General features: G+C 39.9%; 1 protein-coding gene across 1 annotated transcript in view; it reads right to left on the reverse strand.

Moving 5' to 3' along the window:
* Nucleotides 1-21943, reverse strand: part of LOC113189689 (FRAS1-related extracellular matrix protein 1) — an 83398-nt gene that overhangs the window by 53795 nt on the left and 7660 nt on the right. The window contains exons 3-9 of the mRNA XM_077797334.1: nucleotides 21275-21591; nucleotides 19749-19960; nucleotides 13624-13947; nucleotides 9860-9968; nucleotides 5826-5957; nucleotides 1587-2099; nucleotides 783-925 (exon numbers count right to left, since the gene is read on the reverse strand). Coding sequence (XP_077653460.1) covers nucleotides 783-925; nucleotides 1587-2099; nucleotides 5826-5957; nucleotides 9860-9968; nucleotides 13624-13947; nucleotides 19749-19960; nucleotides 21275-21591 — 1750 coding nt within the window. The remainder of the gene's footprint in view (nucleotides 1-782; nucleotides 926-1586; nucleotides 2100-5825; nucleotides 5958-9859; nucleotides 9969-13623; nucleotides 13948-19748; nucleotides 19961-21274; nucleotides 21592-21943) is intronic.

Below are 21943 nucleotides of genomic sequence, written 5' to 3' on the forward strand. Positions count from 1 at the left end.
TTAAGCCCAATTTCTGCATTCTATACATACATTATAACCTCTATGTATCATATATGATATATAGCTCTCTATCTTCTAAAACTCTTAGTTTTTCAAAATAATATATAATAATAAAATTTATTTTGAGTGTTTACCATGCACCAGAAAGTTCAACACTTTGTGATTATTATGTCACACCCTCACAATAATTCTGTAAGTAAGGTTCTATTGTTACCTGTTTTTCATACAAAGAAAGAAGAGCACAGGTTGCCCAGTTAGTATCAAGATCAGGAGGAAACTTGAGTTTATATTTTAACTGCTATATATGAGATAAGTATTTTCTTGAATGTCAGGAAGCAAGCAAAGTTTTATATAAAAGGGTCCCAAGATTAAGTAATGTTGAATTCATAGATAATCACAAAACTCTTTAAAAAGAAAGTACTCAGGCAGGCATGGTAGTACATGCCTATGATCCCAGTGGCTCAGGAGGCTGAGGCAGGAGGATCGCAAGTTCAAAGCCAGTCTCAGCAACAGTGGGGTGCTAAGCAACTCAGTGAGACTATACAAAATAGTGCTGGGTATGTGGTTGAGTGGTTGAGTGCCCCTGAGTTCAATCTCCCATACCCCCCACCCCAAAAAAGCAAGTACCTAAGTAGTCACATTGCAAAGAAACCTGACTTATTTTGCTTAATCCATTGCTTCTCAAACTTTGAGTCTCACAACCTCTTTTTGCATACTTTCTGGAGACAGAGCTGATAACTATGTAGAAGACATTGGATAAGTGTTCAGAAATAGTTTCTTACCTGTGGCACTGAGAGATTTGGAGGTTCGTGGCTGTCCCACAGGACAAATTCGAAAGAATCTTCAAAGATTTCTCCACCAAAGTGATGATAGTAAATGATCCCATTAAACAGATCCCTCTGAAGAAAGCCAGAGACAGGATAGCCTAACGGGTCCACAAAATACCACACACTTTTAGGTGTCTGGGCACAATGGTATGGGACTTACCTCCCCAAGTCTTCTCTGCCTAGTAGGTTATATGCATTCAAAGAATCGGATTAATTTTTTTTTAATCAAAGCTTATAAATAACAATACAGTCAAGCTAAAATGTCTACCCCTCTCTTAATATGTAGAAAAGCTACCACTGGAAAAATATTTCAAGAAACATAGTCTTACTTCAAAAGAACCAAGTAACATTATTTACTCAATTCCTATTTTGTCAAACCTGTGGCCTACCTACTTCAAGAAGTACTTATAAAATGATTATCAGTATGTGTCAATCATCTAGAACAGGCATAATGTCTCCCTTTGGACTTATTTGTTCTGCACTTTGCTTGCTAACTTAACTTTTCATAGTGCAGTGGTTACCTTGAGGCTTAGCTCTAGAATTTTCTAGATGCACAACCTTGGCTATATTAATTTCTCTGAGCCTCAGCCTTCCCATCTAAAAAAATGGGAATTATAATAGTATTTTACTTTATACATATGATGTCTACCTTGGCACAAGGTATTCTGGGACACAATTTCAACAAACTCACAGGAGCACAGAAAGTTCTCTATTGAAGAATCGGTTCCACTCAAACGATCCTAACTGCCTAGAACTTACCTATCAGCCCTGGCCCTGGCTTCTTCATGATCTCTCCAGCCTGCGGGGGTTTTGTGATGTTGAAGAAGATGTAGTCGTCACTGGAGTCCATGTCTGAGGCTCTCAGCATGGAACCCTGCACCAGGATGGTCTGTCCTTCTTCCAGTTCAATCACAACATTGGTTATGAGGAATGGGGGACTGTCATCCTTGGGCAAGATGTTGATAGGAAACTTGTGACGGATGCTGTGATGGCCATCGAAGATCCTGAAGACCACAAAGTCTTTAGTGGAGTCGCTGTCGTCATGGTGATAGCGAACAACTCCAGTCTGAAGGTCAGCCACCGTGAAGAGAAATCCTTTCCCCCCTGGAGGAGAGAGCAGAGATGAAGCCGACCGACCGGGCAAGGAGCCCAGAGGCAGCGGCTGCCAGGAAGGCTTCACTGCAGGAGAGGGTGTGAGGGAAAGAGGTGCTGCCTGACCTCCCTCGCTGGGGGAGATGGCACGGATGCTCCTTGACTGACAATGGGGTAATGCTCCCATAAAGCCAATACAAGCCAAAAATATCATAAATCGAAAACTCCTTTAGACCAGCCATGATGGTACACATCTGTTAATCTCAGCAACTCGAAAGGCTGAGGCAGGAAGATCACAAGTTCAAGGCCAGTATCAGCAACTTAGCAAGACCCTGTCTCAAAATTTTTAAAAATGGCACTAGGGATTGAATTCAGCAGCACTTTACCACTGAACTACATTCCCAGCCCTTTTTATTTATTTGTTTTTTATTGTGAGACAGGTTCTTGCTGAATTGCTGAGGTTGGCCTCAAAGTTGTAATCCTCCTGCCTCAGTCTCCTGAGTTGCTGGGATCACAGAAATGAGCCACCACGCCTAGCTCAACATAAAATTTAAGAAATGGTCTGGGGATATAGTTCAGTGGTAGAGCACTTGGAGTTCAATCACTCACCAGTATCTTTATTTCAGAGTCTCTCTCTCTCTCTCTCTCTCTCTCTCTCTCTCTCTCTCTCTCTCTCTCTCTCTCTTGCCTTTAACAGCTCCAACAAACCACTCAAAAAAGCATCCTAAGTCAGGGACTGTCTGTGGATTGTTCAGTGGGGCTCTGGGACACCACATCATTGGTCAAGCTATTTATTTGACTCATCTGTAAAACAGGGATAACTATACTGTGACAGTAAACTTTAAATGCCAACTTAACTGGCCTACGGGATGCCCAGATATCTGTCAAAAAAATTATTTCTGCATATTTCTGTGAGGACAGTATTTCTGGAAGAGATTAGTATTTAAATCAGTAGACTGATGATCTGTCCTCATCAATGTGGGTGGTTATCATTCAATCTATTGAGGACAGAATAAGTCAAAATGGCAGAGGAAGGGTGATATCTATCTTTCTCTCTCTCTCTCTCTCTCTCTCTCTCTCTCTCTCTCTCTCTCTCTCTCATGTGTAGGAACATCCATCTTTTTCTACACTCCAACATCAGAGCTCCTGGTTCTTGTGCCTTGGACCTTCAGACTCTGTAACTCCTGCCAGCCAATCTCCCATCTCCCCTGCCAAAATCCTCCTTGCTTCTCAGGCCTTTGGCCTTGGATTGGGAGTTACACCATCAGCTGCCCTTGTTCTTGGAACTTGAGTTAGAACTGAATTATTCCTTGGGCCTTTTTGGTTCTCCAACAGCATTATCATGATACTTCTCAGTCTCCATAGTTGCATAAGCCAATTCCCTTAATAAATCGCCTCTTGTATGTGCTGATAAACATCCTATTGGTTTTCTCTGGAGATCACTGATGTTAGTAATACAAATTCCTACCTATGTTTCGTAGCAAGGATGAGAGAACCTAAATAATAGAGAGCCTATAATAAACACTGTTTATTCTCCAACTTATTGTTGGCATTCTGCCTGGCAGCAGTTCCTGCAGGAGGGATCTCAAACCAACAGCATCAGCACTATCTGGGAAACTATTAGAAATGCATATTCTCAGGCTCTGCCCTGGACCTACTGAATCATTAATTCAGGAGATGGGACACAATGATCTGTGTCTTATCAAGTCCTTCTTGGGAATCTAATGCATGCTCAAGTTTGAGAGTCACTGGCTTAAGGGTCAAGAGCAACAGCTCTAATATCAAATACAATGGTTCAACTCCTAGTTCTGCCACTTTCTAGGGTTTGACTGTAGATGAGTCAACTTCTCTAAGTCACAGATTCCCCATTTGTAAAAATAGGAATCCTAATAATATCTCATTTCATAAAGTTGAAATTATATTCAGTGAGACAAAGCATATAGAATGCTTTGCATAATATCTCCCACAAGTAAATGATCAATGACAAAATAAATAACTACTTTCTACCTTCTCTGATCCAAGAACATCATTGCAAATGTGGACTGCTGTTATGGTGTGGATGTGAGGTATTCCTCAAAAACTCACGTGTGAAACAACACAAGAAGGTTCAGAGGAGAAATGATTGGGCTGTGAGAGTCATAATCCAATCAGTGGATTAATCCCCTGATAGGAATTAACTGAGTGGTAATTGAAGTGTTTTAAGGTGTGGCTGGAGGAGGTAGAGATAGGGGGCGTGGCTTTGGGGAATATATTTGAATCTATCCAGTGGAGATTGCTCTTTCTGCTTTTTGATCATCATGTGAGTTGCTTCCCTCGACCACACTCCTCTGCCATGTTGTTCAACCTCACCTGGAGCCCTGAGGAATGGAGTGGGCTATCTGTGGACTGAGACCTTTGAAACTGTAAGCCCTCAAATAAACTTTTCCTCCTATACAGTTGTTCTGGTTGGGTCTTTTAGTCACAGCAGTGAAAAAGCTGACTAAAACACTGCTACTCCCAATTTAATTTCTTTGGAGTTAATAAACAGTGTTTTGTTTTCTGCACTGACTATAACAGTTCTCAGTGGCAGGTGCACCCTATTACTCTCTTCACACCACACGGCTGCATTAAAGACCTCAGAAGAATAAATGATTAGATACTTAATGTAACAATGGACATTACTATTTCCTTGCCTAGTAACCACTTTCTGCTTCTTCCTCACTCCTAGAATCCCAGTTTTGTTTGACATGGCAATATAACCATTTGAATAAGTTCCAGGTTCCATTGTGACAGTGGGTTATATGTGGCATAACTAGGTGAGAAGGCAGAAGTGAAAGTTGTCATATTGGGCTCCTAGAAACTTGCTAAAGAAACAAACTGAAATGCCATGATTTCTTTCATTTCCCTTCTATCTCTTTCAATCTGGAAGACATGAAGAAAATAAATCTAATTATTAAGCCAATATAATTGGGTTACTTTTACATGCAACTGAATACCCCCTCTAACTGACATGCCCACGATTAAACTGGCCTCCCACTATCCTGAGATTTGACAGGAGAATTTATCATAATTTATCATTTTGTAAATTTCAAAATTCCCTAATGACAAATGATGATAAATGAGACCTACCTCCTTTCTTTACAGTTAGGCAAACTAAGAGGCTAATGAAATCAAATCCTCTGAGCTCATTATAAAGAACAGATTTTTTTGTCATAAAGTGTGAATATCATCTTAATCAGGGCTACTATCTTGTTAACTATCATCCTTATAATTATAAATCCATTTATTTTAAACTGTGGCAACTAGTGATAATAACATAATAACATCATTATTATTGAAGTATTTAAATAAATAAGATTTTTGTTTTGCAGTGTATTTCTTTGAAGCAGGAAAATATTTTGTCATCCAACTGGATAAAAACATTAGTGAAGAAGATATCTTGACAAAGTTCTATGTGACATACAGAAGTCAAAACTGAGATTTAAATAAGAAGCCAAGTACTCAATACCTTTCATTAATGCTTATACCTTGATTTTAGCATCTTACACCTGAGCTCAAGATCTCCAGATTTTTTGGACATGACAATTTCACTTAGAAATGGAACCCAAGAGATGCTACATGAGTCCTCTCCAATACAATTTGTTTTTGAAGAAAATACTTCTTGAGCCAGGTATAGTGGTGTATGCCAGTTACTCAAAAGACTAACACAGGAGAATGGCAAGTTCAAGGCCAGCTTTGGCAACTTAGCAAGACTCTGTCTCAACTAAAATAAAAAAGACTGGGGACGTAGCTCAGTGGTAGAATATCCTTGAGTTCAATCCTCAATACTGTGAAACTGAAGAGGAAGAGGAAGAAAAGGAGGAAGAGGAAGGGGAGGAAGAAAATCCTTCTTGGGTTCTTTTCTAGGTCTGCAGGTAGACCACTCACCTCTCACTGTAAGCTGTCCGTGATGCAGGCCATCAACAGTGACCAACTGGACGGCACCAATGTCATCATTGTCAACAATCTGAAACTGTTCCCAAGTGATAGCCCGAGACTGTCCCTCCAGGAGATTCAGACCTACAAGAGTAAAGCAGAAAAATGTCTTGGGAAGTCCTGTGGCATCCAACATCCCTGCTTAAGGAAAAACTAAGAAAATCTACTTATGAAACTGAAAAATCATATTTCAGATGCTTTTAAAGAAACCATTCCAGCTATATTCCATAGATTTTGCTTCTACTAATATATTTTAGTATATTTCAATATAAGAACTGGTTCCTATTTTTTTTTATTTTTTTCAATGCTGGGGGTCAAACCCAAACTCATACATGCTATGCAAGCACCCTACCACTGAGTGACATCCCCATCCCCACGATAAATCCTTAAGAAGCATGATGATGCCAAAAACTACTGAAAGAAAGAAGAGATATGTTCACAGTGGTCTCAAGTTCAAAAATTTCCATAGGGAATTTCTCAAAGGTTGTATTCAGATATTTTAAGTAGGCAAGAGACATAATTTATGAGAACATGCACAGCCTGCAGTAAAGTGGTTCAGATGCATGTACAGAGCTATTGTGCCTAAGGGTACTCAACAGTGTTAGATGTGAAATGCCAGAAACTTTGCAGAGTTTAGACTATATTAAGGAAGGGGCTTGTGTAACTGAAGGATTAAAATAAAACTTTCTTCTTGGACCCAATATGCCAGAGGAAATCTGTGGAGAGAGAATTGTTTGCTGATCAGAGCAAGAAAAATATATACTCTAAACTCAACATTCAGGTTATAGACAGGGAGCTGTGGCATCATCGAACAGCCCAATACAGTTGGGTACTGAAAGCTTGTCCAACCTTTATCCTTCCTCCCTTCAACTCTTCCCAGATGTGTGGTTCCATCTGCTCCCAGGAGACAGTAGCACTACAGAGCAATCTACTTTATCTAGTGACCAGCTCAATCATATTGTCTGCTGTACTGCAGATCTTGAATGTGCTCCAAAGGCCCCTCTGTTAAAGGCTTCATCCTCAGGGTGGTGCTATTGGAAAGTGATGAAACCTTAAAGAGGTGGGGCCTAATGAGAGGCTTTTAGGTCACTGGGAGCATGCCCTTGAAGAATAGTGTGGGACCCTGGTCTCTTCTTCCTTTCTTTTTTTGCTCCCTGACTATGATGTAAACAGTTTTGCTCCACCATATGTTCCCACCATGATACGCTACCTCACCTCAGGTCCAAAGCAATGGGGCCACTCAATTGTGGACTGGAACCTCCAAAGCAGAGTCAAAATAAACCTTTTATTTTTATAAGTTGATTATCTCAGGTATTTGTTATAGTGACTGAAAGCTGACTAATACACCACATATTATTTGCTTTCCCCTTAGTCTGAATTTCAGTGTAAGGTTAGTACATATGATCTGCCTCAGGGTCTCTTTTCTACAGAAAATAAACTAAAACATACAATATATAAATGAAAGAAAAAGAGAAGGAAGGGAAAGAGAGGAAGAAAGGAAGGAAGGTAGGAAAAAAGGAGGAGAGGAAGAAAGGAAAAAGAAAGAAGAAACAGAAAGGGAAGGGGGAAAGAGAAGAGAGAAAGGAAACAAGTGGGGAGAGGGAAGGCAAAAGGGAGAGGGGAGAAAAGGAAGAAGGGAAGATGGACATCACATGTTTAAAAGAATTTCCATGACTGGTGTACAGTGTTTTCTTTTTTCTTTCTTTTTCCTTTGGTGGCACTAGCAATTTAATTTAGTAAGGATTTTGAAGCCACAAGTACACAGTGCAGCACATGACAGACATCATAGGACACAGCAGACAAGCAACCAAGAAGACTAGAAAACTATATAGCAAAATAGTACTATAGGTATACCTTCACAGTGGGATAATAAATAATTTTAATTCTATTTAATGTGTTCTCCAAATTTTCAAAGATGGCAAGCACTAAGTTTATAATAAGTAAAAAGTCATTTTAACAAGAATTCTAAATGCCCAAAGTAGGCAAAACCAGACCTGGAGCTCCCTCAACAACCACATACACATAGACTATCCCATCTCCACACTCAAGCAATGATCTAGGTAATATGTGATTATTCCTAAACTTCAGGTAAACAATTCCTGCCTTTCTCTCATTATCCTTCAACAGAGGTATAGTGGGACATGGAGCCAGATTTATAAATCATGGCCTCTCAGCCAATGTTCTCCATTTCTATTAAAATTCACACATATAAATACATGTGGAGGATTCAAGATGGTGGACTAGAGGAAGACTGCATCCCTAGTCACTCTGTGGGATTCAAGCAACAGGAGTACCACCTCTTTGTCAGTTGGGTGAAAGAGGGATTTCACTAAAACTCAATATTGGACAGTCAGAGTGTCTTAGAGACTCAGAAATTTGGGTACATTGAACAAAGAAGAAAGAGTACATTGGAACCACACCAGTTGCAGCAGCAGCAGTGGTACTGGTTCAGCACAGAGGGACAAAGGACACAGAAAGGAATATAATGGACAGATTTAGTATAGAAACGCTTGAGATCATGAAAGCACCCTGTCCTTGGCTTATTTAGAGGATGTACTGTGCACTGGTGGTTGAAAAGTCTCCCATGTTTCCCATCTGGCCACAGAGAGTTGGGGTGGGAGCCATCTTGACCACACCTATGAGGGGTCTCCATCTAGATCACTCTAGGACTCTTTGGCAAGTGAAGACTGTTTCCTAAGAAGGCCCACACATAAGAGTGGAAGAAAAATCCCTCCAACAGATGCATAAAGCCCAACACAGGAATACAAGAAATATGAAAAAATAAGCTAACACAAAAGTTCATAATTTATCAGCAAATGAGCCCCAAAATACTGAAGTAGAGGAAAAATTGGATAAGGAACTCAAAATAAAATAACCACTATAAATTAATTAAAATTAACCACGATAAAAATGATTAATGAATTCCAAGAGAACACAGAAAAACAACTAAATGAATTAAGGAAGTCAGTACAGACTATGAATGAGACACTCAATAAGGAGATAGAAATATTGAAAAAGAATCAAACCGAAGTCTTGGAAATGAAAGACACAATAAATCCATAAAATGTTCAGCTGAAAGTCTTTCTAGTAGAGTTGACCATGGTGAAGACAGAATCTCAGAACTGGATGACAAAGTGGCCAACCTTGAACATTCAGACAGCAAGAAAGAAAATAAAATAAGTAACCACAATCAGAATATTCAAGAACTGTGGCAGAACACGAAGAGACCAAATTTAAGAATCATTGGAACTGAGAAGGGCTATGAGATACAAACTAATAGAATGGATAAACTCTTCAGGGAAATAATAACAGAAAATTTCGAAACATATAAAGGTGTACACACACACACACACACACACACACACACGGCAATGTGGTTAAGCTGCCACCTGAGTATTTAAGTCATAGACATCTTCCCCCTAATGCATCCTTATACACATGTTTTGAATGCTATTAATGGTATTAGTGATAAAGGGAAAACCTTCATTTACACTCACATTTACATCTGATCTAAGTATATACATCACATTATGAGTCCATTTAGTATGGAGAAGCAAAGTCTTTTTTTTAAAGCAGCTGATGCTCTTATTTATGTATTTGAGTTTCTATGCAACCCAACATAAAAATAGGAAACTGCATCCCAGTCTGTACCTTCCTTCCATTCCTCTAAACAATCTGAGTTAGGGCCTTTGCTCTCAGTCCAGCTGTGGTTCAATATCACAAATAGTCTTTTTTTTTTCTTCTTTCAGTTGAAAGGTGTCCTTTTGGCCCATCTCCCCCAAGAGGCAAGAATATGGCCTCAGACATGAGGATACTGGATTTTAATTTCTCATCTGGCCACTAGGATAAAACAAAACAACTATCTGACATCCTTAGCCTGTATCTCATGCGTGAACTGGGAGTAAAACTACCCTTCTTTCCTGACCCATGACTTTCTGGTGCTGTCTTCGGGGCTTTGCTGGCTGTTGCCTCATTCTGGGCTTCACCTGTATTCCAGGACACCCGGGGGGCGTTGGTGTCTGCTGTTCTGATGGAGATATGGACTGTGACAGGTGCACTCCTTCCAAAGAAGAAGTCATATACCTCCAACTCCACCTGCAAGCAAACAGATGTACAGGAAACACACACTGAGAAGTTCAAGTATCAAATACCACTAATGCTGGGGTCATACCCATGGGTGGAAGGAAAAATGGACTCCACTTCTGGCTCCTGAATGTTTCTCTTTTACCAAGTTGTACAGCCTTCACATAAAGTTAAGAAGGATTTCCATCACCTCAGAAAGTCCTTATGCTCATCCCTGTCAATTCTCCTCACTGTCTAACCCACCCAGGCGCCAGCAATCTGCTTTCAGTCTCCATAGATTTGCCTTTTCTAGAAATTTCATTTGAATGAAGACATACAACATGTGGTCCTTCATACCTAGCTTCTTTCTCTTAATGTTTTAAGATTTATTTGTGTCATAGCATGTTGTCAACAGTTCTTTCCTTTTAATTGCAAATAGTTCCATTGTAAGGATATACCACATTTTATTTGTCCATGATGAACATTTAAATTGTTTCAAATTATTAGTCATTTTGTAAGAATATTCACATGAAAGACTTTTTTTCCATTTTTTTTTTCTTCAGTGCTGGGGATCAAACTCAGGGCCTCACACATGCTAGGTAGATGCTCTTCCACGGAGCTACACCCACAGTTCCTAGGTACTATTTTTAATTGTTGTTTTAAATATTTTGATTTTTAATTGACACAATTATACATATATATAAGGTTTATTATGACACTGCAATGCATGTATACAATGTGTAATGATCAGATCAGGTTTACTGTTATAAACATCTCTTCAATATATAATTTCTATGTGTTGGGAACATGCAAAATCCTCTCTACTAGAGGATTTTTTAGTTAGATATTGAAATATCTAACTAAATGTTGTCAACCACAGTTGACAATCTTATTGTCCTTCAGAGTTATCCCCCTCAACCAACTGGATCTCTGAACCTAATAATGATCCCCCTTCTCAATTTCTCTCTATTTCTTTTCTCTTTTCTTTTTTTTAACAACCTGATTTTACTTTTTCAGACCCCAGATTTTGTTCCTTACTTTATCAGTATTTTTAAATTTTGTTCTTCATAGAATTTACTAATCTGAAATTAGCAAGTATGTTGGAGAAGTATCCCTTCATTTGCTAAAGAAACTGCCCTTAGTCCAACATGAGACCACTCCAATGTTTCTCTAAGGGAGAGACTTTATAGCACTGAGTCTCAACTGAGGGCGGTTTTGTGTCACCCCACCCCAGGAGATATTTGGGAACATCTAGAGATACTTTTGGTTTCACAAATAGTTGCATGGAGTGTGGTGCTACTGGCATCTAATGGGTCAGGGCCAGGGATGCCAATATCCTGCACTCACTGCAAAGTATTATCTGATTCAAAATGTCAATGGTGCTGATTTTAAGAAACCCTAACCTACAGGTGCTATCCTGTTAAACATATTTTTAAATATTTTTTAAAAATTTAAGTATAGGGCTGGGGTAGTGGCTAAGTGGTAGAGCACTTGCCTTGCATGTGTGGGACCCTGACTTCTATCCTCAGCACCACATATAAATAGATAAATAAATAAAATAAAAAGATCCATTGACAATTAAAAAAAGAATAGCCGGTGCTCACACCTATAATCTCAGGGGCTTGGGAGGCTGAGGCAGGAGGATCGCAAGTTTAAAGCCAGCCTCAGCAATGGCAAGGTGCTAAGCAACTCAGTGAGACCCTGTCTCTAAATAAAATACAAAATAGGGCTGGGGATGAGGCTCAGTGGTTGAGTGTCTCTGAGTTCAATCCCTGGTACCCAGAAAAAAAAAAAGTGCACCCACCATGAAGAAAAACATTTAAGTAACAAGATTTTTTTTTGCTTAGTTGTGCTTATGAGTTATGAAGTTCATAACTAATAAGTAGAAGTCATGTGATAAGATTTGAGCTACACGCTATGTTTACATAGCACCACATTCTTGAAAAGAAGGATGAACTATAACAGAGGATTACAAGAGACACTACTTATTTCTGAAGAATGTGGGGTCCATTTGAGAAGATAAAAAAAATAATTAGTAGCAACATATCCCCAAATACTGAATAACAAAAGAAACCAATTCAAGGTGCCAAAGTAACAATCTAAAAATGAAACTCAACAGGGACACGAGATGACTTTTTGAAAGGTGTAAATACACATTAGATTGGGCCCTAGGTCCAGGGCTTTCTGCCCACAAACTTGAAAAATGCATAATCTCCACTGAGAAAATTGGGAGTTACCGACTAATAAAAAAAAAAGAAAAAGAAAAAGACCACATTTGGACAGGTTTTGCTCTAAGATTACATTATATAATGCCAGAAAATACACATAGAACACAGCCGGAATGGCAGTGCTTTGTTTGTGAGCTCAGGGTAAAACTGGATGTATAATGAAAAATTACTTCATACCAGGGAAGGAATGAGAGGCCAGGGAAGGAAAATACAGCTGCCACACACTATTAAAAAGGGAAGAAAATAAAAGCAAAGGGCAATGCATAGCTCTTACAGCCTGAAGCCTTTGGATTGCCCTTGAAGCTAAATGCTGCAAATGCCTAAATTACATGGAAGACAGTCTGGTAACCCCAGGAACACTCATTTTCCTTAATAAACCTGAACTCAAGTCTTTCTCAATCTGCTCATTTAAATTTTCCATCCTGTCTGAATGTCTTGCTGGTAGGTCTTTAAGGATGTGAAGTGTTATCATAGGCAAGACAGTAACCAGCTGCTCTCAACTTCCACTGAATCCAAAACAAGAGGAAAGAGGCTGAACCTGCAGCAAAGGGGATTTAGATCAGATAGAAGGAGGACTATTTGCTATTTGATAGCAAAATGAGTTATCAGATCAGACTATGGCTTCTCCTTCCTTGAGTCAATATTGTTAATTATAAACAAGATAAAAAGAGAAGGTATTAATAAAAAAGATAAAAAGAGAAGTTATTAATAAAAAAAAAGTCATGAACAAATTCATCTCTAACTTCAGCGGTCTATATAATGCAAGAAGGCTGTAGGGGGACACCAGAGTTCTCAAACTGGCAAGCCCTGGGTGAGATGTGGCCCTCAGAAAGACTTTGTTGTTGGCAAAATATTTTTTACAATTTTTATGTTTTCTATATTTAGAAGGTGAAGATATTTTTATAAGAAACTATAGATTTCCAGCTCCTCTGGACAGATGAGAACTATGGTGAAAAGAGACCCATGTGGCTCTAATGGCAACAACCAGTGAGAGCTGAGTTGCAGCTGCTTGCGGAGGGACCAGCTCTCTCTTCAGCAGGCCACCACCATGTCTCTCTGGGTTGTCTCTGCATGGCTTCCCCTGGCATTTAGTCTGCATCCTGAGTTACACTGGTGATTCTCTTTCGGAAGCAAAGAATGTATCAACATAACGGAGGATTGACAGAAGTAGCCTCTCTTCTTTTTTTGGAGGGGGCACGGGTTACAGGGAGTGAACCCAGGGCCACTTAACCACTGAGCCACATCCCCAGCCTTTTTTAGTTTTTATTTTTGAACCAAGTCTCGCTAAGTTGCTTAGAGCCTTACTAAGTTTCTGAGGCTGCTTTGAACTTGAGATCCTCCTGCCTCAGCCTCCCAAGCCTCTAGGATTACGGGTATGTGCTACATCATCCAGTCAGAAATGGCCTCTGGAATCATTGAATAAAAATGAGGCTGGAGACTCTGCCTCTCTTCCTTCTTACCTCGTAATTTCTCCTCTCAGAATGGCTGCTGTTAGGAGGCTGATAGGCAATCTGCATGTCGCTGAGATCCTGCCAGGTGAATGAGGAGACCGGTCTGGTGTGATCCAACAGGTGAGTCATGTAGCCCTGGAGTGGGGCTTTCGTAATGTTGAACACCAGCAAGGGTTTGGGGGTCTCATCCTCTTCACAGTCCAGAACTGACGTAGTCAAAGAGGTCAGGATGAACTGATCCACTTCCAGAATAAACATGGCCATGAACGCAGCCCTTGGAATCTGGTTCGGAATGCCAGCTCTGATGTAGACAGGCAACCACGCACTCTCTGACTTTTGAAGGAGAAGGAAAATAGGAAGAGGGAAATCATATGAATAGAGCTATAATGCACAGGATTAACGGCATGATATGTAATAAAGCTACAGCCCAAAGGACACATCCAGCTGTGATCGCAATCCTGGCTGCACATTAGAATCACCTGGAGAGTTTTAACACATGACAGCCAGAATCCATCTCCTAAGGTTCTCACTTAACTGTTCCAAGGAGGGGGTCAGAAAAGTAGTATTTGGTATTTTTAGAGCTCCCCAGTGACTCCAATATGCATCAAGGGTTAAGAAGGGAACACCTATTTTGGCATCAGAAATAACTGTGCTCATGATTCCATCTCCTGCACTTGTAATTTGTGTGACTTTAGACAAGTTCTCTAACTTCCAAATCTTATTTTGCTCCCATATATAAATGGGAATTCTAGACTCCCAAGTATCTAGTAAGGATTAAATGAAATAGTCACAACAGAGCACGTGGCAGTGTCTGGCACGCACACCAGCTCCCTCCGGCCACCCTGTCCACCTTCTGACACGTGGTTTTAAGGAAGTGGGGGGGGGGGAAATGAAGGAAGAATGTCTTTATGACTCTGTACTTGTGCAATTGAAGGAGGCTCACTCTGTTTAGTAGCAAGTATACACTCGAGCTAAAAAAAGCATCTCAAAAATTGGGAGCTACGGCTGGTTGCAGTGGCGCCTGTCTATAATCTCAGCAGCTCGGGAGGCTGAGTCAGGAGGGTCTCGAGCTCAAAGCCATCCTCAGCAATGGTGAGGCACTAAGCAGCTCAGTGAGATCCTGTCTCTAAATAAAATACATATAGGGCTGGGGGTGTGGTTCAGTTGTTGAGTGCCCTAAATTCAATCCCTGGTACCAAAAAATAAATAAATAAATAACAAAACAACAACAACAACAACAACAAAAAAAAAAAGCATTGGGAGCTACACATAAGAGAGCTTTCAAAAGAAACCATGCAATTGCATAATAGAATCTGCGGTCTCAATGAACACCTTGGGTGGGAAGAATCCTCACAGCAGTAGATGCTGCCTGTCACAGAATGTGATGGATCCCACTGTTGACAGAACCAGGCTCAATTAGCCAGTGTCATGCTGCTGGACACTGGCCTGGACTAGGAGTGGTCATCTATATGCAACACAAAGTTAAAAATGGAATTCTTGGCTCAATCTCAAATGACATTCCAATAGAAGGGACATCAGATTTCTAAGTGAGTGTGAGACAGATCCCATATTCAAAATTTACCTAGCAAATTGTCTACGAATGGTTCTAGACTCTAAGACTCTCTCCTCTGTTATAAGAATACCAAAATGTTGAGAGAGGTACATATGAAACAGAGACAGAGGAACCCTCTGCTATGTGGACTCACTTTCCCCACACACACACCACACACCCCTCAAGGCAGGAAAGATGGGTCAATGGCACATCCCTTGTCTAAGGTGTCAGAAGAGAAGTTTCCTTGAGATAGCCTGTAAGTGTGCTCTATAGGTGGGGACACAGAAGGAAATTCTAGGCTCATACCTGAGCAAGGGCAGAGGCCAGAGCAGAAGAACAATGGTGGCGGTGCTGGGAGCAGCCTGTCATTTTTGTGGCAATAAGGGACATATGAGGGCTTCCAGATGTGAGCCATGTGGGACAGAGGGTTGATTGGGGGTTATCCTGGACCCTGACCTTTAGGGAGCATCCTTCAGAGGCCAAAAGTCTAGCAGCATAAAGCTAGAAATAGGAATCACATCCTAGGGACTACGAGAAAATTTGCAAATGACCATTCAGGTTAGAAATGCATCCTCTAAGAGAGCTAGAAGGAGAGACCCCTGTGACAGGGCTGTCCAAAGAAACCATGAACTTGCTCCTGAGACATTGAAGCAGCTTGAAACATCTGTCAGATGCACAGAACATGAAACCAGACTCCATCAGCACCTGAGAAAACAAGGCCCCTCTCTCTCCAACAGCCCCCAAAAGCACCAGCCCAAAAGTTCAGAAAGTAGCCAGCAAAGCTTGGAAGAAGAGAGAACTGCAAGAGAGAATCAGAGAAGACAACCCCTCCTCTTCCCACTGCACGGCTACACGGGCAAACGAATGACATCCAAAGATATACAGATTCTTCATGTGCCATGGGAAAAATATTATTTGAAGATGCATAGTATAAAAAGTCAAAAAATGGTAAATCATGATTTAAAAGGACCAGTATAATACACTGAGATCAATTAAGTCTTAAGTCTAAATAAATGTTATTTTAAATGTTAATTAAAATGGATACCAATGTCAAAAAATGCTTACTTAAGAGATAGATGATATGAGAAATAATAAGGTATCACGATCATAAATTAGAACAGAAATTGAAAATTATATAAACAAAGCAGGGGAGTTGGGCAATTGCCAGGAGAAAGGATCAACTGCATTCACCCTCAGCATACCTAGGAAGGATCCAAGAGACCCCATAAAATATAAAATGAGATAAAGGACTTCTATAAACAGGTAAGATAAAGGCAAAGAAAGTATAAATTGTGTGTGTGTGTGTGTGTGTGTGCGCGTGTTTGTGGGTGGTACTGGGGATTGTACCTAGGGCTTTGTGCATGTGAGGCAAGCACTCTACCAACTGAGCTATATCCCCATCCCTTAACCTATTTTGCAAGACAAATTTTTTGTGTCTGTGGTTCTGAAGATGGAACTCAGGGCCTTGTACATGGTGATAAGCAAAAATGTTTTCAATTAGCATGAAGGCATAAAAACAAGAAAAGTAAGAAACACATGTATCCATTATTACCACAAATATAAATAGTTTGTATTTCCTTATTTGAGAAAATTCTTATGAAATTCTGTGAAAATACTTAGTTAAATGTACCTTATAGAAAGGAACTGAAAGTTATACTGAAAGATCAAAAGTGAAAGGATGACCCACACATACCATGTTAAGGAAGAAAAGCAGAATAACCACATTAATTTCAAACAAAGATGAACTTAAGGCAAGAAGCACTGAAAAAGTCAAGGTAGGTCATTAAGATGGATAAAATATACAAGGCAAAGATGCTTGTAAGCAATATTTTATTTAATGTATTCTGGTCAAACCTGTGGGGAATAGAGTTGAAGAGGAAAAATTACAGGAAAAGACCAAAATTATCACCATTTGTGATAAGATGTAATTATGGTCTTTGAAAGTGCAAAGAATTTTTTAAAAAAACACTTTAAATAATTAAATTCAGGAAAGAAGCCAGATAAATGAAAATGATACCAAAAAATAGCTTTCCTGTTTTTCATCAATAACCAATGAGAAGATATCATGGGGGTGGAATTCTATTCACAACAGTTTCACAAAAATAAACTGCCCAGGACTGGGTTTAATTTTTGTGCTCAACTTACATGAAGGAAATTATACACATTATAGAAATGTATAACATTTGCCCAGATAAAGTGAGATACCTTATTTCTGGACAAGAAGATTTAATATCCTAAATGCCATAAGATTCTAACTCTGCCTCAAAGAATTTATAGTTTTAATCCAATACTGATAAACTCCTTAGGGCTTAAAAAAAAAACTAACATAAATTATTTAATTATTTATTTGGGACTAAAAATAGGGGGAAACGGCTTTCCAGAGGAAAGAGCGTGACAGACTGATTATACATAGGATGATGTGGTACCAGCATGACAATAAGTAGATCAACCTAAAGAACGAAAGAGCCAGCCTTGAAACAGCATTCTCTATATCTCACCACCCAATAGAAGAATCATTAATATCATTGGGAAGCAAGGGGGTTGTCCAACAAATAGTGAAGGGAATTTGGCTACTGGAAGAAAAAGAATTCCTTATGTTCCACCATATAATAAAATTTATTTCAGATGAGTCAAAAGGCAAATGTAAAGAGAAAGACCTTTAAAAATGTACAAGAAGTTATGGCTAAATGGTCATATAGTTACTTTATGAGGATGAACTCTACAGTCATAAAAATAACAAAAGAACTATGTACAAAACTTCATGTGTAATATAAATTCAATTTCATAAAACCAGTTCTGGTATGTGTACCTCCCCTCTGGGTATGTCTCTGTATGTAAAAATGGTAGCAAAACAGCTCATTTTATTTTCTTCTTACTTTGTTCTGTTTTTTAATATTCTCTGCCATGAGCATATTCATCTTCAGAAATGGATCTGCTGTGAAAAACCAAATTGACTATAGGTTAATGCTAAATAAAGTATGGAGGTCACTCAAAGGGATAACCTCCCAATGAAACAGATCTAAAAATATAGTAAAACCCTAACTCAATAGACTGAGAAAAATAAGAAAAATCAGCTGGAAAGAAAAGTGTCTCTAAGTTTTTAGACTGAGATGAGAAATCATTGAAAAGGAAAAGAGTTTGTGTCAAAACAAACAGAAAACATCTAGACCTAGAGTTTTGATCACTACATGCATAAAACAGGCATGCATGTGTGGGCCAGGTACATAATTTCTCTGCGTCACCACTGTCAAAAAAGGGGGCTTAGACTCAACCAATTACTTCCAAACCTGGCTTATCCTAAACTTTTTACTCAGTGGCTTTTTAAACTAGCAAAACATAAATATGCTTAATATGGGTCTGGCTTTGTGCCAAGCACAAATATGGTTTTATTTATAAGTATGGTTTTATTATCTCTTTTAATCCTCTAGTTTCTCTAAGAAAGAGGTACTACTATCCTTATTTTAAGCTGAAGAAAATGAACCATGAAGTCCAAAGTCACATGGATGGATAAGCAGACATTTGAACCTAGGCAAGTGTTCAGATATTAGACTCAGAAATCCATCCTTTAAAAGCTCCTAATAAATTAGACCCGACTACCTGGAAGTGATTTTTCCAGATCTTAAATCTAAAATTCCATGATCTTGTTTTGTCATGTCTTTATTACTTCTTGAATTATCAATTCCATGGGGTAATAATGTTCACTATTTCACTGAGCCTCTTAGGACAGATCCTAGGGGGAAGGCAGATTGTAAAAATGGAAGTCTTTCCAGATGTCATCCTGGCTCATCTTACACCAGCACAAACCGAGCTTTCTAAGCAGGTGTACTCTTGTCCCCAGTTTCCCGAATAAGCAGACTGTAGAGTAACAAGCGTGTTAGACACTTCATAAAAGTTGATTCCACTTCCAGTCGTCATTTCAGTGTGAAGAAATCAAGAAGAGGTGGGGGCAAGAGAAATTAATGGGAGACAGGCTGGGACGACCCAGACCTCTGTCCTAAAGTCTGAATAGTGACAATGAGATCCTTGGTCACAACCATGGAAGTGGGACTGAGGTTCCCCTCCCTCCTGGTTGCCTGTGGGTTTGCACAGTGGAGTCCCTGATGTCAAGGAAAAAGGAAATATCAAAGAGAAGGTGCCACAGAGGGCCAACCAAGAGGTTGAAAAGTGTTGGAAGGGCTGCTGGGGGATGTAAAAGTGTTGCTGGGGGATGCAGTTCAGTGGTAGAGTGCATGCTTAGCATGTGCAAGGCACCGGGTTCAATTCCCAGCACTAGAGCATGGGGCGGGGGAAGTACTGCTGGTAAAGAGCAAAAATGGTTGTTAACATGTAACCAACCCCAATCCTTTCCAAGCTGCCTTAGTCATCGAGAACCAGAGAGAGAAATTACCTAATATCACACATAAAAGATATCACTTTAAGCACTTGTTGGCAGAACAAATAGGCCTGCAGTTGCATTGAGATGCCAGGCAGTGTTACCCTCCAGGGCCCAGGAACCTGGCCTGGGAAGTGGCATGAGCCCTTCTGTGCAGTTGACTGTCTTCCTGTGAATCAGCCAGGTCATCAACCCATAACCCCACTGTACCTTGTATACGATTTGACTCCTGCTATCTGTGAGGTCCAGTTGGATGGAGATATAATCAATGTTGGGAGAAGGGGGTTGCATGTGTTGATAACGAAGCCCCATCATCAGGAACTCCTCACAGCTCACTTGGAGACTTGCTATTTTCTTCAATTCCAGGGTACAGCTTCCGCCTGGACACTTCAGTTCCATTCCCAGTTCTAAAATGAACAATGCTGCATTAGGCTTGCCACTTGAATACCACAGGTGTAAAGACAAAAACCCACCTTTAGACATTTATTCATTCTTACAGACCCCAGGAATACTCAGATGTACCTTCCAATCCCTTCCTAGGGTTAGCATTATTCTGAAAGCTTATAATTTCCTTCAGTGAAAAGAACAAGAGACCAGTTCTCTTGCCCATCCAAAGTTAGACTGAGAGGAAAAAAATAAAACATGTTTTCTGGTGACTGAATGTCTCTAACTAACAGGCCAGTGGCTCACTATAGTACGCCTACTATTTAGCTCTCGTCTTCCCTTGAGAGCATCAGCTTCATGGCTCCATCATGCAATCTCTACTAGACTGTTCTACTCACCAAAATGCTCTCCCCACAGTGCTCATCACACACTCAAGTCCTGCATGTCCTTCTCAGTCTAATTAATCTTTTTTTTTTTTTTCTAAACCTTCCCTTAAACACTCAGTGAACCACCTGGACCAACCTGTGCTGTCTTACCAAAAACCATAATTCTCTCTCCAGTAGTCTTTGTGTCTCTACCCAACTGCATTTTTCACTTGTTAGGTGTATGACACTCATAGGCTAGTTATTTTTTGAGTTTCATTTCCATGTCACATAAAACAGATAATCCATTTTATAGACAGGTGGTTGTGAAGAGGAAATGAGATGATTTTTGTTCAAGTGTATCTTTGGTGGTAAACTTCTGTCCAAATGCAAGATATTACTACAAGTATGATTATTCCTTATATTTCTTGTTCTTCTCATAGTTCCTAAGACATTATTATGCATATAGGAAGTATCCAACATATTGATTGAATGACTAATGGAAGGAACCTTATCCATTAATGCTTCCTGATTTAAACCATGCTACCTACCAGCTCTACTTCAAGCTAGATCACAATGCAATAATATCTAATGAAGTATAAATAAACCACTCTTACTGCTGCTGCCATTGCTTTCACTATAACAATTGATAATTAATGAAGACTTCCTATGAGCCGAACACTGTGTTAAGCCCATCCTGTGTGTGATCTCCTTTACTCCCATCCTTATTTAACTCTATGGAGCAGCTATTATCTTTTCCCATCTCCCAGAGGCTTAGGCAGAAGATTCATAACCAAAATAACACAGAAAATGAATAGCAGAAGGAGTTTTCACATCCAGATCTTTCTGATTCCAAAATCCATGCACTTAACCACTAACCTACATTTTCTTCCCAAGATGCTAAAATTATATTAAGTTGAACTATTTGTCTAGCGGAAGGTGATCATTCATGGATATTTTTGTCAGTTTTAGTAATATCCAGATAAATACTGAAAGGTATCATACGGGACTCAGGGAAAAAACTGTGTGGCTGATCTCCACGGGGTCCTTCTGGGCGAGGCTCCACCACAACCATCTGGCCATGAGCTGGCAGCCTAGTCCTCAAAGGGTCCAGTCTGACGGTACACTCCAGGCCCACCGTCCTCTCATAGTCGAATCTGAGCAGGTTCTTATCAATGGCTCGGGACAGGCCATAGAATTCAGACACCTCCAGGACATTGCTACTCATGCGGATAATATTGCAGTCTGGCTCCATGAGATAGACCCGCAGGGTAAAAGTTTCAGTGAAGGTGTCTGTCTCAGTGAATCTGTAGAGAGGACAAAGCAAAGGAAATAAGTATTGGTGCTCAGACACTTCTGATACCTGAGCACTTAGCTCGAAGCTTAAAAACCGGCCTTCACACACTTTTGCATCAGGTGGAGTTTTGATTTAACTTCCTGCTGTACTCTCAACCTCTCAGGTCTCATCCCTTCTCTTTACTTTGGTGTTGATGCTTTTCCTGCTGCTTCTTCCTCCAATCCTTTTCTTTCAATGCCTGCTCTCAAGCTCATCATCCATACTGACAGGTAAGAACTGCGGAGACCTTGGAGTCTCACCTCCAACATAACAAATTTAGGGGTATAGGGCCTATATTCTTTATGGATTGAGTTTTAATTCAG

The sequence above is a fragment of the Urocitellus parryii genome, chromosome 4 (assembly GCF_045843805.1).
Source record: "Urocitellus parryii isolate mUroPar1 chromosome 4, mUroPar1.hap1, whole genome shotgun sequence".
Lineage (NCBI taxonomy): Eukaryota > Metazoa > Chordata > Mammalia > Rodentia > Sciuridae > Urocitellus > Urocitellus parryii.